We start from the raw sequence: 16,332 nt of genomic DNA on the forward strand, positions 1-16,332 counted from the left end.
TTCATACTGAACATTGATCAGGTCTAAGCTGCAAAGTGAGATTATACACTACATACAAGTGACCAAAATTAGACATTTGCACGTTTACACAATTCAAACAATGGTGACACATAAACAATCTGATTACACAAAGAGGGACCTTGACATTTTTTTTCTCAGCCAGACCAAGATGTAGCCTGACACGATTCACAGCACACCCTAGTGGCCATGAAGCAAAATTACCTGGCACACTCTGCACTATCAGGTGAGGACCTCTGACAGGAGAAATGAATACAAAAACCAAAAACATGAGCCTTTCTTTCCTGATCAAATTATTTCACCAAACTTCAAGTTTTTAAAATGACCTGAAACAAACTGCAGTAAATACTGCCCATTCACAACCAATACCATATTTGGCCATGACTATTTTTTCTATGTTTATCCATCAACCCAGGAAGGAGGCATGTGAAATAGAAAGTTGCTATTTTGAAATGAATCAATAGAATCACTTACATTCTTGGTTTCCCCTATAATGCCACTTAACATTGACTGTGTGGATATTTAGTCCGAAACTACAAGGCTGAATGAGACAAAAGCTATTTGGATGAGTGGACCTGAGCTGCTCTTTCAGATGTGGAACAGGTAGACTGACACTTCCAGGGTGTGACAGTGACATTGATTTATACATCCCTCCAGGGGCAATTAGTCTGTCCTCAATATGCTGCCCCAATTCATCACATTCCATTTAATTATGCAATGACAGATGTATATTTAGCTGTGATTTACAGCTTTGCCACTAAATCTCAGATCTACAAATATTACATTATAAATATACTATATTTGGGGACAAGAAATCTTGTATACAAAATACAACAGAATCGGAAAACGCAAAGAAAATTGGTCAGTGAGTATTCATGTAAACAACTGATTTCTGCTTTGGACAGTCAAGACACACTTATATTTTTCACCGTACTATGTATAAAATATGTTGTGTGAAATATTTCAATGTTTTACTCAATAAAAAGGCTGCCACACACTTACTAAGACCAGTTTTTATTCATCTCTGTGGGAAATGACAGAAACAGCCTTGAAGTGGTTTCATTTATAATAAGGGATTTGGTTCACAAAGGAAAAAAACATCAACAAAATTTGTACAGAAAGTCAACCAATTAGTTTGGCTTTTAATAAAAGTGCTTGGATTCCACACTCAATAAAGAAAATGCAATGAACTGAAGTAAGTTCTTATCAAATAGTGCACAGAGGGATTTCAGGACGAACCATATTCCTCCTCAAGGGAATAGAAAGTCCAAAGAATTGGGAAAAAAGGTTTCAAACATTCACACAAAGGCATTCACAGAACACTGACAAATCACACAAATGGCAAAAAAAGAAGATTGAAACTATGTCAGAATGCCAGAGCCCCACTTTGTTTCAAAGTTCAGTAACAGCTGTAAAGGAGCTTCTTCAATTGTGAGCAAGCATGTAACTACAGTGCAAGCACTTATATCAGTATTTTTGCAGCACGAAAACAAATGGAGACGAGAACAAACAGCCCAAAGCCTTTTGAACATGAAAGGCAAGCGATTCTTACATTTCCAAAGGGCGTTGGGATGTTTTTTTTTCCTGAGCACAAGCCTCAACCCAAATGTTTGGGTAAACATCCCTTGCACAATCCTTGACAGAAGTCAAGGTCCACATATCCTTTAGCACACGGGATACAGACCTGTAGGGATAGGGAGCTGTGGCAACTGACATTCATACAGCTTTAAATTTTAGCAGACAAACACAATAAAAAAAGAGATGGCCTCCTAAATTTCAAGAATGACTGTAGGTATGCATAAAAACAATCTGAAAACAACCATTCAGATGCATTAATTAAGGCTACATTGTAATTATATGTAAGATCCAGATTGGATTGTGGCCCAGTGCAACATGCTGAAACACGTTTGGTGTGTCGAGATGTGAGGCACAACAAAAGAAGTCTTCATGAGTGTGGTCCAATCTACGTTGCTGTACTCACACGTCACAGATGGCATTTGAGGACAGCCGTTTAACCACCAACGGAGAGCAATGTTGCCTCACCTGTCAAGACTCTCGTTTTAAGCCACACTTTATATGAATGATTACTGCGCTATGGGCCAAGGGTTAGTGGTTGAGAAATCATCAAGAAAATATCCTGTGTAAATAGCCTGTGTGTCTTTCAGGACTCTTAGTATATCAGGATTGCACAGATCTAAACTGCACAAATTGTTCAGTATATAACCTTCAGCTATCTCATAGCGTTTTTTTACACATACTAAGGAGTATGTGATTCCATGGCAAACACCACAATACAGTAACCCGAGAGAGTGCAGTGTGTTAAAATACTCTTAAGGCTGGTCATCATTCTCCTCTGCTTCCACCAGGCACGTCTCGTCAATGCCGGGCGATCTGAAAGGCGGGTGATACTCAAAGGCGCTGATGATGGAGGAGCCGGGATTCTTCCTCTGATTCACAAACCAGAGCACGGCGGAGACGCCAATGATGCACAACACACTCAAGATGACCAGTGCTGACATCAAAGGACTGACAGGACCTGACAGAACAGAAACCAGGTTAAAAGATTTCCCTTAAAAAAAAATAATAAAAAACACACACAGACAGACAGACACACACACACACACACACACACACACACACACACACACACACACACACACACAAAGATTACAGGTTCTAGCAAAGACAGATGGTGAGCGCTGAACACTGAAGAAGATACTTACCGGCTCTGGTTGTCCCAGACCCTGAGAAAAGAGAGAGACATATACAAGCAGGTCAGACAGGGGCCTTGAAGCAAACTGGGAATTACGGCACATTTGACACTGGAAGGTGTCTACCTTTAAAGCTGCATCTAATGATTCTGGGTGTCTTACTGTCGTCAGCTTCGCAGACCACGCCATGCTCCACGTCCTCGTTGCAGCTCACCTTCAGCCACTGCCCAGTGCTTACGCGCATGGCCGCACACGTCTCCGCGTCCACTGTGTCCTCGGTGTCCTCAAAGTGATCGTAGCTCACTCGGCCATAGTTAAACCAACTGAAACCATCCACTGCACAAGGATGGAGAAACGTCTGATTTATTTATTAAGATTTGTTATGAAGAGTACTGTTGCCCAGTGTTAAAGGAGCACGGCAACTTTCTGGGAACTTATTTTGCCATCTACCCCAGAGTTAGATAGAGGATACATATCCTTGTCTTCCCTGTGCATTCAATAACCCAGTCTGACAACATCTGCCCAGTTAGCTTACAGCTAGCCTATAGCTAAAAATGAACTATAGGGAACTAACCCACTTTGAGTTAGTTATGCTAAGCTAGGCTAGGTTGCTGCACGCACAGAGAAGAGGGTTAGACGGCAAATACACTTATTTCCCAAAAAGTTGGCATGCTTCTCTAATGGTGCTAAACAATATGGTATAATTATGGTATGGTAAAATATGGAATGGAATAGAATAGGGTAAAATAAACAGGAAAATGGCATTAAAATAAGGTTTAAACTATACATTCAGTATAAGCACCCTCTGTGTGTTCAGTATGTCTTACCATCGGTGTCATAATACATGCCCAGCCATATATTGATGTTGCTTTTCCAGACATTGGGGCTGTAATCCACAATATACTGATTCTCCTCTAGGGTGATCGGCTGCAGAAGCTCTGTGCAAAGCAGCAGAAAAGGTCAATAAATTAATAGCGAAAACAAAACATGCAGGTGACCTGTGTAGTGTCGGCTCCAGCTCATAGACCTACCATAGCCTTGGCACTGTGCCTTGGCAGCCTCAAACGTGAAGGCCTTTGCTCCCGCTTCTGCCTGGACAAAATGGTAGCATCTAGTCCCTGAGGAGGTCCAGTTTTTCCCATCCTTAGGGCAATCGTCCAGCATTTCTGAGAACGACAAATGGCAATAACTGGTTAATGGTTTAACAGTGGGTTTAGCAATAATAACTGGATAACTTTTTGTGTCTGTAGATGATTTGAAAAGCACTCATGAATTCTATATAGAATTATAGGCCTATCTACTGTATACCATCCATATTGTTGTTACAATCACCATAGCCCATAGCCCTACTTACTATTAGCCCGATTACAACTGCTAATTTGCTTGGGTAAGGAGTGAAGTGATGTAAACATACTAAATGACAAAATAATACAATTAAATTCAGTTGGTGAATTCAGGTGGCAGCAGTACAAGACTCCTTACCTCCTGGCGCCTGACAGACCACTCCATGCTCTGGGTCATCGGCACAGCTCACTTTCAACCACTGGCCTGTGCTCAAGTGTAGGGCCACGCAGGTGTCCACAGGTGACAGATCAGAGCCCTCCTCCCAGTTCTTATAGCTCAAAGCCGTGTGATCGAACCACTGGTATTTCTTCACTGAGAGACAAAAATCAGTGCATTTAACAAATATTTAACTCATGGGGCCAAGTGTCAAACATGAGAGAAAGTGGAATAGAACATTATGTCCAATACTCCAATATATGGTTTAATGTTCTGCATTATGTCCAATATTCCAATATGTGGTTTAATGTTCTGCATTTCTCATTAGTGGGTCACTTTGATACTAAAAGTATGATTCTATGTAATGACTATGATATCTGTACTGTCCCTGTGTATATCTATGTGTGACTGTTTAGAGATAAGCAGGAATATTATGACTTTGCAGTGTTTCACTGTTCTGCATGGCTGCGTCAGTAGCTATCTGCTCCGGATTGCCAGGTTGCCACTAATCAGGGTCTGATTCAGTCCACGTGAGATGGGATGACCAACGCCATCTCTCGTCAGCCTGGAAGGATACTTAAACCCTAACTATTTACTTGTCTAGTTAGAGCAGCTGATGGATCTTTAGGTGAAATCATGCTGTCTCTCCCTTGATGCGCATCATTGTAAATAAACTCTATTCCTGATTTTTCATACTATTGGTCTGACTGGGTCTCTATTAAATCTATGGTATCAAAATGACCATCAAACAGAACAAATGTAAAATGTAATTAGAGTTTAAAATGAAACATTATTACTTTTTTTTGCATTGGAAAAACAATTGAAGGAAATAAAATAAAAAATATTATTCCCATGCTTTCCCTACTCCACTCGATTTGGAAAACAACCAAACAAAAAAGAGAAAACAATAGAGCCAGTTTTAGATGTCATGTTTAGGAAAGAGATAACAGTTGTGAAAATAACTATGCAAAAGTAAAAAAATAAAAAACATCAATAGCATGTACAGTATAATATGCACTTCCAAGTACACACTTGAAAGCTACCCATATCTGAATGCAAATGGAATTTTCTTTTGCGTCTTTCATCCACTGCTTTTTCCTTCGCATTGGAGCCTTCTTTCACAAAACAGGATTTCCTGATGTTGTTCAATTATTTGTGTGTGCGGCAGCCACCCCACAAGCTTGTCTTGTTTCCATGCAGGGTTGTTATCATTCTGATACCTCGCCCATGTTCTTACAGCCAAATTGTATTACTGTGACAAGTATAGCATGTTACATGCTCTCAAAAGCATCGTGTGTAAGTGGGTTTCACTCACTTAACGCAGTGGGGCAGGCTATATGACCACAGAGGTCATCTGTTGTTGTGGATTAGGAGTGGTAACATTCCATTTGGGGAGAGGAAGTGGTCATGCTAAGCTTAGTAATCCTTTTTACATGATTCAGGTTTTCCTTCAACATACAAACAAGTGCAGTTCACTTCATCACTGTTCTACAGTGGGTAAATTCTAAAACGTCTTACCATTGGAATCATAAGACATGCCCAGCCACACATTCAGGTTGTCTTTCCAAACGTTGGGACTGTATTTAATGACGAATTCATTTTCTTCTGCACTAGAGATCTGCAGAAGGCCAGTACCTGTGTACATAGATAAATGAACAGACTGATTAATTAGCGCCCAGTCTCTGAGACAACTATTGTGGGTCACTGTCACCAGAGCAGCTTACCATTTTGGCAGAATCGCTTCGCTTCTTCAATAGTATAACTTTTTGCTTTGTCTTCTTCTCCATGTACGAAATGATAGCAGCTGTTCCCAAAAGGCACCCAGGTGCGTCCGTCTGCAGGGCAATCTTTGAAAGAGGAGGCGCATTCTTAATTTGCTAGTCCTAAACTTGTTTTTAGCTAAGAGTAAACAACTATAATCTAGTCACTGAGGCTGCTCAGTGTCTTGCAGTCTTTGCAGTATCTTGTTTAACGCATTGTATTCATTAGCCTACTTGTTGGCTACGTAACCAAATGGCTACGTGACATGCCACCATGAGGCTACTAAATGTCCAGTATTGTTGCAGTTTTGAAGAATTCCTGAGGACCAGCGAAAAACAGGAACTTGTCTAAACATGACATTTAATCAGCTGTTCCAGTGGTCATCGTCAAAAATGGCTATCAAAAAGCAGGGTGGCAGCCTGGCAAAACAACTGTGGCAGACAAAATGAACTAACAAACGTCTTCATGCCAACGTTTACTTTCACAGATAGCGTAGCCTATAGCCTACTTGTGATTACATGGAAATGGCGCAACACTGGGATTTTATGATTTCCTCAAATGCTCTGTTCCGCTTCGCCACTTGAAGACTTGCTTTAACTTCGTAGAGGCTATCGTTGCATTAGAATTCTCCAAAACACATGTAAAGCTAGGCTAAATCATACAACTAAAAAAAGACGCTGTAATAATCAAACGACTAGCCTATAACCAATTGTCATGCATTGAAGACCCATTATTATAGGCTGCACAACAAACTTTACAGAGAGGTAATTTTGCAACAGAATCACAGTCACATTTAGCAGCAGCAACAGTCAAAGAGTGGCCAAGGGTAAAATAATAACTTCATAGTTTCAAGATAATCAGCCTAATGGGTTTATACTCACCAGTTCTGGTAACCTGCCATAAAACCACAAACAAAACAACACGGCACAAAAAGGAAAGGTGACATCGTCGCAGTGGCTCCATGATTGTAAAGACGTAGCAACTACTAAAGTTTGTGTGAACTGAAATCGTGCAGCAAGCTACGTCAGACGTCGACTGCTGAGCCCACCCCGGAATCAAGCTTCGGTCGGGCACACGACCCAACATCGTATCCTCCTGGTTCGTGATCAGTCTAGTTCGAATGTGATAGTTCGAACTACATTATTCTTTTCATTCCACAGTCCTTCTAATTCCCAGACAAAAATAGTTGGCTTAGGAGACTTTCCTGTCCACTCTGAGTCTGGGAGAATAGTAGCCTGGAAAATCCAGACCCTGAACTCTGGATTTCCAGGGTAGGAGAATAGTAGGCCTAGGCCAGAATATGTCTACGTATACCTAAAACTTGGGAACATATGGAAGAAGCGTAACTTTCCCATGTAGGCCACTTAAAAAGTCCTGTAGATGGTGCTCTTAGTGCATAATGGGGCTCACTGAGGTAAATGTAAAAAATATGCTTCTTCTCAGTAGGCTTATCCTTCTGACATATGGGCCTACGCCGTATGATTTATATTAATATGTAGCCATTATATTTACACATATTAATACATTTATATCGTGCAACTCAGTTTGATGCTTAAAAACTTAGAAAATGACGTAGGCTTACCTGTTCACCATTCAGAAGAAGGCTACCCGAGCCATGAGAACATTTTTAGTTTGGCCTAATGGTACATGATCAACACATCTTTTTGGTGAAATGAAGTGCATCAGGATGCAACTATCACTTAGCCTGACTCCGCCTGTCTACGTACCACTACCTTTTCTGAGCAACATTCTCTAAATGTTATTTTTTTGTGTTGCAGTCAACATGTTAAATGTTGAAGGAGAGTTCTGTCCACAGTACAGTAGAGGGTGCTGTGTGACGAACGTCTCGGAATCTCAGGGCCTCCGGCAGACCAAAGCCACACAAGGCACGGCAGACTCCGGGCCAACTGAAGGGCCATATGAGGTGGAATACTGAGCACCATGAGTGAGAAGAGGGCTGGTGAGAACTGATTTGACAGACCACTCTGTGGGGTATGGGAGTCCAACAGTTTGACACAAAAGACACACAAACACTTCATTGCAAGGGAGAAAGGGAAAAAGTGTCAGTAGGAACAAAGCCACCATGTCTATTGTCACACCAAGTCACTCCAGACATTGTGCTGCAATGCCAATAATGTTGGGGATTTTAACAGCCAATAAGAAATAACTTTGTACTACTTAAATCTGTTGGGGTCTGGCGTGTTGTAAATTCATAATAGATATGTAAATATAGAGCAAAGCTTTTATGTGCAGAGGACCACGATTAGTTTTACCATATTTACATTTCACAATTTTAAGCACAATTTTAAGCACACTTCAAGTTGAAAGTATGACTTCAGTGGCATAATGTTGGCAGATGGATGATTAGACAGGCCTTGTTAGAGAGGGAAGAAGAAAACACTTTTAATTTTTTTATTACAATTCAGCGATAATGTTGAATTATGTGTGTGTGTGTGTGTGTGTGTGTGTGTGTGTGAGAGAGAGAGAGAGAGAGAGAGTCTAATCTCAGTCAGTGGAGATAGAGTGCAGTTAGTTTAGCAGCTTGAAATTTTATTACATGGATGCCATAGGGTATGAAGCTTTTGGGAAGGACAAATGGTAATGTTTATTTTAAGTAACGCAAAGATGCCAAACCTGTCCTGTGGGAGGCTTGGTGAGATATCATCCTGTCTTGGCTGGAAAAGAGCAGAGTCTGCACAGGGAGGGACAGAACGAGGGTGTGGCAGCGAGAGGTTGCATGTCACTGTGGTGGAGTCTACATCGTAAACTGCATTCAAGGCACATACTTGAGCCTTAAAATCAGACGACACAAAGCTGAAGAGGTGTGGTAGTGCATGCTCGTGCTCAAAAGGTGTGGTAAAGAACAAACATAGTGACGATAGACCGGAACACACAAGTAAGCAGACAGTAGTACAAGTAAGGGCAGCAATATGCAATTAGTTCAACTAATTAACTAAGCAGTTTATTAATGTCATTGTCCCATTTGTGTGTTGTAAAGTGTTACCTTGTCTTCAAATATTGTTCCTATGAACTGATATATGAATTAATGGCTCAGTGTAAAACAGCAGCTGAATTTCCACTGAGTGCATGAAATGAATAGAAAGGTGAGAAAATGTACCTGAATGTGTAGAATGACCGGTAGCAAGACTATACATTCTACTGAATATGTAGAATGACCGGTAGCAAGACTATACGTTTAAATGGAGAGAGGGATGGACAGAGCAAGGAGCTCTGTGTGTGTATATGTGTGTGTGCGTGTGTATATGTGTGTGTGTGTGTGTGTGTGTGTGTGCATCTTGTGGCCGTGCGTTAGAGCAGGAGCACAGTGCGGCCCGCGGGCGCAGGTGGCTGAGAGGGGGGCAGCTGCAGCCCCGATCTCACTTCTCGTCTGTTCCTCGCGGCTCCCCGTGGGGTGCTCCCACACCCCTCAGGATCCCACTGAGGCCCCATCTGCTGCTCCCAGGCCTGGGCCCTGTCCCTCTCCACTCCTCTCCAGCCCTCGCTGGCCGGCACCAGCCAGGAACAGCACCAGGGCCCCGGTCAAGTGCTCTGATCCACCACAGAGACAGAACAACGTCCCTATGCTGATCAAACAAAACCCCTCTCCGGGGACAACCCCTGAGTGACCTTCCACGGTATCAGTAGCGTCGTGTATTTGTGTTTGTTCCCTTTTTTGGTCACCTTCTTCCAGTAACTTGGTTTTTGTGTTCCGCTAACTCCTCCATAAATCAGATCTTGGTTTAAAAGACGAATGCGATCACTTCACTGTGGCTGCTTTTGAAAGAACAGTTTGTGCTGCTGTCACTGCTTCTTATTGACACACTATGGTGATTTGCCTGAATATATTTCAACTGCCCATGTACTAAATTATAACCATTAACTCCTGTTACATATTAATGGGGATGATAGATGTATGGGTCCTGCCATAATGTAGAAAATGGAGGTGGACAGGGCTCTATATGGAGAGAGGGAGGGATGAATCAATCAAGCAGAGACGTTCTCCCGGTAGGAAGGTGTCAGCCTTTCCTCCTCCACACAGTAAGGTCAGTGTCAGTCTTCTGAGACAAACGACTTGAATTCCCATCTGGTTTGAGGATCAAGCGCAGGGGTGGTCTTCCTCCTTGGCCTTGAGGAGGTATTCTATGTGCCACTTTGGAGGCAGACAAAATGCCTGACAGTCGACAGCGGCATTATCTCACTCGAGGATCATGGCTTCACAGACACAGAGAGAGAGATGCTCAGAATGAGCTGCGTGCTGAAGGCTTTTTTACAGGGGTGCTCAGGGCAGTGTGGAATGAGCTCTGTCAAGGGCCTCACCTTCAATAACAAGGCTACATCTACTATTTCTGATCCTTTACAGTGTGGGTGACACCCGAGATTCTTGACATTCACAGGAGCCAGAGGATTGATTTAATGACTGCCTCACAACAAGGATAAAGTGGCTCCACGGCGCTTTAACAGCAGCAGTGTGTATTAATCCAATGCCTCCCACACCATCTCCTTTCAGGCCATTTGTAGCCAATTCTATTAAGATCATGGCTCTCAGTAACATACCAAGACTTTACTATCTCCATCACCATGAACATCGACAACTAGGCACTATGTCACGTCCTAGTAATGGGGCCTGCATGAAATGGCAATTCAACATGCATGTGCATGAATGTCTAGGTGCAATGAATCAAATCCAAGGTGTATATGCACAAGCCCGGACGGTGTCACATGTTGAAGGTTAAGGAGTGGGACATGCAGTCATCTCTTCAGTCTGACCGCACAAAATAAAAGGCCCATTTATCTCTGACTAACAGCAATATGAAGCAAAACAAAAGTGCATTCATGTTGCCCAGTCTATTTCACCCTGTAAGGATCAAAGCACCTGGATTGAAAGGATCTTATCTAAACTCTACATCACAGCTGATGATGCATCCTGGAATCAAATGTGGCACGTCTTTAAAGACTCATTGTTGGCAAATTATCAACATATTTTGATAACATCAATTATCAAAATTATCAAACCTAGTGTGGAACACTTTTTTTCCAAACCCTGTGATTAAAAGGATGTATGCTCCGAACCAAGAAGGAAATGCAATTACTTTGTGTTGATTTGCTTGTGAACTTTAATGCATTTGATAGCTGTTACAGATAGTGTTAGCATATGGCTCATTTGCAAGTTAAACAAGCTTCCTTAGTGTGGATGTTATCGCAGTACTCTGCAAATCTGTTAGTCCCTCCATTGATGGATTGCTACTGAACTGTAACACGTCTGGAGCAAGGACAAACGGCCTGATACAGAGATGTGTGAGGACTTCAGCAACTGTGTGTGAGATCTTGAATGCCATTATCACATTGAACCACGCACACCAAACATGGAGACAAGACGAAGGGCAACACGTCACACATTCAATCGAAGTTTTTATTCAAAGGTTTTCAAAGAATCGAACAGAAATAAAGCTTAAGAACAATCTACTGGAAAAAGTATTTTTTTTTGGCTTTAATAAACTACAAAACAAAAGAGGAAGTTTTCTTTTCTTTAACCGGACATACAAGTTACCACTGGCAAGTGTGTGGCACATGTAAAACAAAAAATAAAAAATTAACTCTCATATAGATATCTCTATGAAAATCTTTTTATTTCTTCAAACAGTCTGTACAAAACGTCTTGCTTCATAAATTATTACTTTTTTTTTCTTATAACTTAATGGCTGTCTAGAACATGATGGATTAATTTAATGAGCATTTCTCTTCCTTGTATATATGCTTTTGTTTATCCAACGTATGCCTTTCTCACAGGAGCAGTATGGCACTTGGTTCAGGTGTTACTAGCAGCACAACCCTTGCAAGAACTCAAACAGCGTCACTTTGTTTTTGTTTCGTTTTTTTGTTTTCAGTCACAGGCAATACACAGAAATCTCAAGTATAGTCACGGTGGCCTTCTCCTCTGCTTTTGGAAGGTGGAAATCGAGCCAACCACAGAGGAAAATGCTGTTGCGAGTCTCGGGGGACTTGGACAAAGCAACGCGGATGGTAAAGGAGTACATGCAGTCAATACCACAACTCTCATAGCCCCTGGCATTTGAATCTCTTTTCTGGACTTCATCAGCTACTGGGATAGATATATGTCTCTCATGGTTTAAGCAGCAGTATGTTTCTCCTCTTCCTCATTCTAATTTTTGAAACTATGAAACTGAATGTCTAGACATAAACTTTAAAAAAAAAAGAAAGAAAGAAAAAAAAAAAAAACACGTTCAATGCACAATGTTCCTCATAATGATAATAATATGTCGTTAAAAATGTTTTCTTTTTTAAATCTTTGAAGAAAGAGATAGAGAAATTCAAAAATTAAAAATTTAAAAAATAACCTGAAAGGAAACAGCTGTGTCTGGGCCAGCTCCTGAGCGTGCCGTTTGGTCTGGTGGACCGGGCAGGACCTGCTAACCCGGCCGGCAAAACAGAGGAGGAAAAGAAACTCTGAGGTAGATAACTGGTCAGTCCGACCACCAGGTTAAAAAAAGGAAAAAAAAAAAAAACAGTCTTTTTGTAGACAAACTTAATTTTAAAAGCCTTTTAGTTGCTGTTGTTATACCTATCATGCCTGAATAGAATAGACTACTTTTTTTGTGGTAGTACTACTGTTGCATGGTGTCAATGCAAATTCATTATTTTGCTCTTTATTTCATAGTTTCAAACTGTCTTCTCTACTGTGTTGGTTGCCATAGTTCCTTTACTGTTATCATAACATTTGTTTGTGTCTGTAGTGATGAAATCAACGTGGCACTTTGTTGGATCCAAACCTACTGTCATGCGTTTTCATGTCCATCCTTGAACAACTACAGACAACTGAATGCAAATGTAGAAAAAAGGCACGTTCTCCAAACTGCGACCTAGTCCAGTAAAAAGTGTACGACATCCTGTTTTCACAAGAAGAAAAATGAACAAGAATCCAATCTTATGGTTTTGCCATTATTTACTAGTTCACTGTCTTTGGTGAAGTAAACTTCGGTTGAAAGTGCCAAGTTTTTTTTTTTAGCTTCCTATTTACGAAACCTAGATGCCCTAAAATCTACATATTCATCTCTCAGCTCAAACTCCACTGAACAATTTGCAGAGGGTACGATGGAAGGCTTTGTTACACAACCACACGACCAAGTTTGTTTTGCATTTCAACTGAGAATGCTTAAAGGAAAACAACAAGAAAAAACATTCTGCCCAATGACTCCAAACCAAAATGAACCCTCATCCCTACCCAACATGTTAAAGTCAAAGCTAAATCTACAACACCAAGTAATCTAGAAAAGGCAAGATTCAAATGTGATCATTCAGCAGAATTTCTACCACATTCAAACAACCAAAGCACCCGGAAGTCCTCTGATTATATTAACATTACATCCTATTAAAAAACACAAACCAACAAACACACAAAATCACCACATCCTGGAAGTCATAGCACTCAGAAACATTTTGAAAATCTAAGAAAAAAAAAGCACTACACAGATCAGGGAGAGAAAGCAGAAATTATGACAAAATCACAGCGACTTTGCTCAGCTAAATCCTAAGACAAGCCCTATCCAGCTGATCTACAAGGCAAGAGCGTTTAAAGCTGCTTTCTCCTGTGCTCCCCTAGCTTCAGAGGTTGCCTGTACAGCTATAGTGTGGAAAATCTTAAGGCAAATTGTATGATAAGACAAAAAAAAAAATAAAAAAAAAATCCAAAACTACACAAAACATTTTACAAGCAAAAACATGTAACACTTCACCATAGCAACACTCACACAGCAAGCACAAAACATCTTTTTTTCAGGATGTCTGGCTAAAAACACTTCTCAACACACACACACACACACACACACACACACACACACATAAATCTATTTCAGTACAAAAAGAAAAAAAGAAAGAACAAAATTAAAGTCATAGAAAAAATTATGAACAACAGATAAGGTTATTCTCATGCATCTTAAACATTGCGTCACATGCCGATCGGAGTCCTTGCATTCATGTGACAATTCATGGTAAAAAATAAACGTTCTTTCATTACTAAAATATTTTTTTTTTCCTTTTTTTCCTCCTAATTTTTTCAGAACTAGCATCCTTTGATGAATTTCAAATCATACACAGTTTGCACTCGTGAAAATAGTTGCGGCTGTTTCGTTTGACAAAAAGAAGCGAGTGACTGTTGAACCTGTGCAAAAAGGGTGATGTGTCCAGAGTTCATCACAGGAAGCTATGATTGTTTTAGCAGTCACCCCACTCTCCTGGGATCCGCAGTAATATCTGTTGGAATTACATCACAACACAAAAGAAAATTGAATAAGGGGACATCGTTTTAGATAGGCCTTTACAGGACAAACAAGGAGGGCTGTGTGATCCTATGTGCTCCAAATAAGTGCAATATACTATACCGTACCTCATCATCACTTGTTTTGTTGATAAGTGTATGGGGAATGGTCCCCAGATGACTCCACTTGTTGTTGTGGACTGTTTTCCTAAAATAGAAAACGCGAGATCTAATTATCCTCAAGTATTGAACTACCAGGGAAAGATTCTAAAAAAAATCAAAACTGAGATATTCTAAATCATTATGACTCTTAACCAGCATGGCACGGATACAACCATCAAAATGTGAACTCAACCGCACCTCTACTGAGACTGCTGTGGTCGCCATGTGCGCATACTGGGGGATGTAGGCTCCTTGCATAGCTGTGTTAGCAGGCATGAACTGCGAGACGAGAAACAAAACACAAACAAATAAACACACACACAAAACAAAAACAATCTCTTGGATGCAAGTGTATCTATAACAAATGATTAACAGAGACCCCGACCCAAATAGAGGGGAATAATTATGCAACGACTTACAACGCTGACTTAAAGCAATGTAAGCTGGACATAAAATAATGCATGATGGTTAGAAATGTCAAACAAAACTTCAACAAGGTTTTAGTATCATGCGATATGGTGGAGTTAGACATCTTAAGCCATCCTGTGCATCTCCCTTCTTCATCTGTACGAGATAGACCCCACCTTCATGACAGCTAAACATTTCTTTTGTCAGTCATCATATTCGTTTTCATGAGAAAGTAAAGGGATTTCAACTGTATATTCAGTGGAAACCACAGCAAGGAATTAAATGACACAAGATCTCCCATTAGTCATGCCAAGTGCCACCGGAAGGAGAAAGTTGTTCAAGCTAATCTGCCATCTTTTCTAGCTCCTCCCGGATGACACCAGCAGATCACGTTAGACCGCCAAGTCAGCTGCAGTCAGACCTAAGCCCATATGAAATGCTGCCATGCTTTCCTAACCCTACTGGTGTGATGTGGGGTTTGACCCAGATGGTTTGGCTCACCGTTCCCGTGTTGCCCAGAGCGAGGTGACTCATCTGCTGCGTGAGGGGGTTCATCATGGAAGAGGGCTGCAGTGACATAGAATGGTCCATAGAGGGCGATATCACCGCTCCCTGGCACAGACACAGTGTGAGAGGGTGAGTGCAGGAACAGAGAGAGGGAGGGAGAGTCTACTGCAGATACAATCAAAGTGGTTTAACTTCACTGCTGTGTATATGTCTTTGGCTTATGTGGAACAGTGGAAAAAGCCTTTTTTAGTAACAAAATGTTTTATATACATTGTGAAAACACAGGGTTAGAGACAAAGAGACAGAGAGAGTGCTGTGCCCTAACCCGACAGACACTAGAAGACTACCATCAAAGATTCTTTAGTTACCGTCTCTGCTACTATCCTTAGGTGCTGCAGTACAAGCCATTTATGGTGTATATTGTTCTCCATATCACTACCGGCACTTTATCTGCATTTCAAATTTGCATTTCATGCAAAACAAAAAAAAAACCCATTGCAATTGAAACAGAGAGAGGGGGTCAGGAAGTGTGGAGCGAGGGGGGCTGAGAGGAGTGACTTCAGGACAATCGAGCAGCTCTAGACCCAGGCCCTCCCTATGTCCCCGTGTGCCCAGTGCCTAGTGCAGTGCAGCGTCGGGTTCACCAGCTGTAACCTCATATCCGCAGAGCCACATTAAAAAGGCCACCAGGGCGGCTGCAGCAGCGTCTGCCGAGGGCCCACCCACTCGCACAGGAAGCGCTGCCGCTGCAGCCGTCGCCGCGCTCACGCATCTCCCCTCCAGCTCGACACGGTTACCATTTCCTCTCCCAGGTACCGCGACGAGGCGCCTGCACTGCGGCGCAGACGTGGGGTCGGCTCAGCTGTAAATGGCAAGAGGGACGGACTTGCGTCTGGGGCGCTTTTACTAGGATGCGCACCTGGTGGCTCGCAAACGTGACACTTTCATCTGCAGCACACACAGGAAGCTGGGTTGACATCCTGACACTGAGTC

General features: G+C 41.6%; 2 protein-coding genes across 7 annotated transcripts in view; both read right to left on the reverse strand.

Moving 5' to 3' along the window:
* Window positions 1–1,016: 1,016 nt before the first annotated feature.
* cd302 (CD302 molecule) lies at window positions 1,017–7,194 on the reverse strand. 2 transcript variants are annotated; one of them, XM_042071448.1, is made up of 9 exons: window positions 6,872–7,194; window positions 5,954–6,076; window positions 5,748–5,864; window positions 4,212–4,385; window positions 3,761–3,895; window positions 3,557–3,667; window positions 2,856–3,065; window positions 2,742–2,762; window positions 1,017–2,554 (listed from the first exon to the last, which is right to left on the reverse strand). In XM_042071448.1, the coding sequence occupies exons 1-9, from the start codon at window positions 7,074–7,076 to the stop codon at window positions 2,349–2,351; spliced, it is 1,302 nt and encodes a 433-aa protein (XP_041927382.1). In that variant the 5' UTR covers window positions 7,077–7,194; the 3' UTR covers window positions 1,017–2,348. The 2 variants fall into 2 exon arrangements, with proteins under 2 accessions (XP_041927382.1, XP_041927390.1); XM_042071456.1 differs by having other exon boundaries at window positions 2,892–3,065; window positions 6,872–7,187.
* A 4,188-nt stretch (window positions 7,195–11,382) lies between these two features.
* LOC121692683 (RNA-binding motif, single-stranded-interacting protein 1) overlaps window positions 11,383–16,332 on the reverse strand; it is a 29,862-nt gene continuing 24,912 nt past the window's right edge. For 3 of the 5 annotated variants that reach the window (XM_042071470.1, XM_042071481.1, XM_042071499.1), the window contains 4 exons: window positions 15,334–15,444; window positions 14,623–14,703; window positions 14,392–14,470; window positions 11,383–14,258 (listed from right to left, as the gene is read on the reverse strand). In XM_042071470.1, the coding sequence (XP_041927404.1) occupies window positions 14,399–14,470; window positions 14,623–14,703; window positions 15,334–15,444 (264 nt within the window). In that variant the 3' untranslated portion in view covers window positions 11,383–14,258; window positions 14,392–14,398. The remainder of the gene's footprint in view (window positions 14,259–14,391; window positions 14,471–14,622; window positions 14,704–15,333; window positions 15,445–16,332) is intronic. The other 2 variants (XM_042071491.1, XM_042071507.1) reach the window with 1 other exon arrangement.

The sequence above is a fragment of the Alosa sapidissima genome, chromosome 2, assembly GCF_018492685.1.
Source record: "Alosa sapidissima isolate fAloSap1 chromosome 2, fAloSap1.pri, whole genome shotgun sequence".
Taxonomy (NCBI): domain Eukaryota; kingdom Metazoa; phylum Chordata; class Actinopteri; order Clupeiformes; family Clupeidae; genus Alosa; species Alosa sapidissima.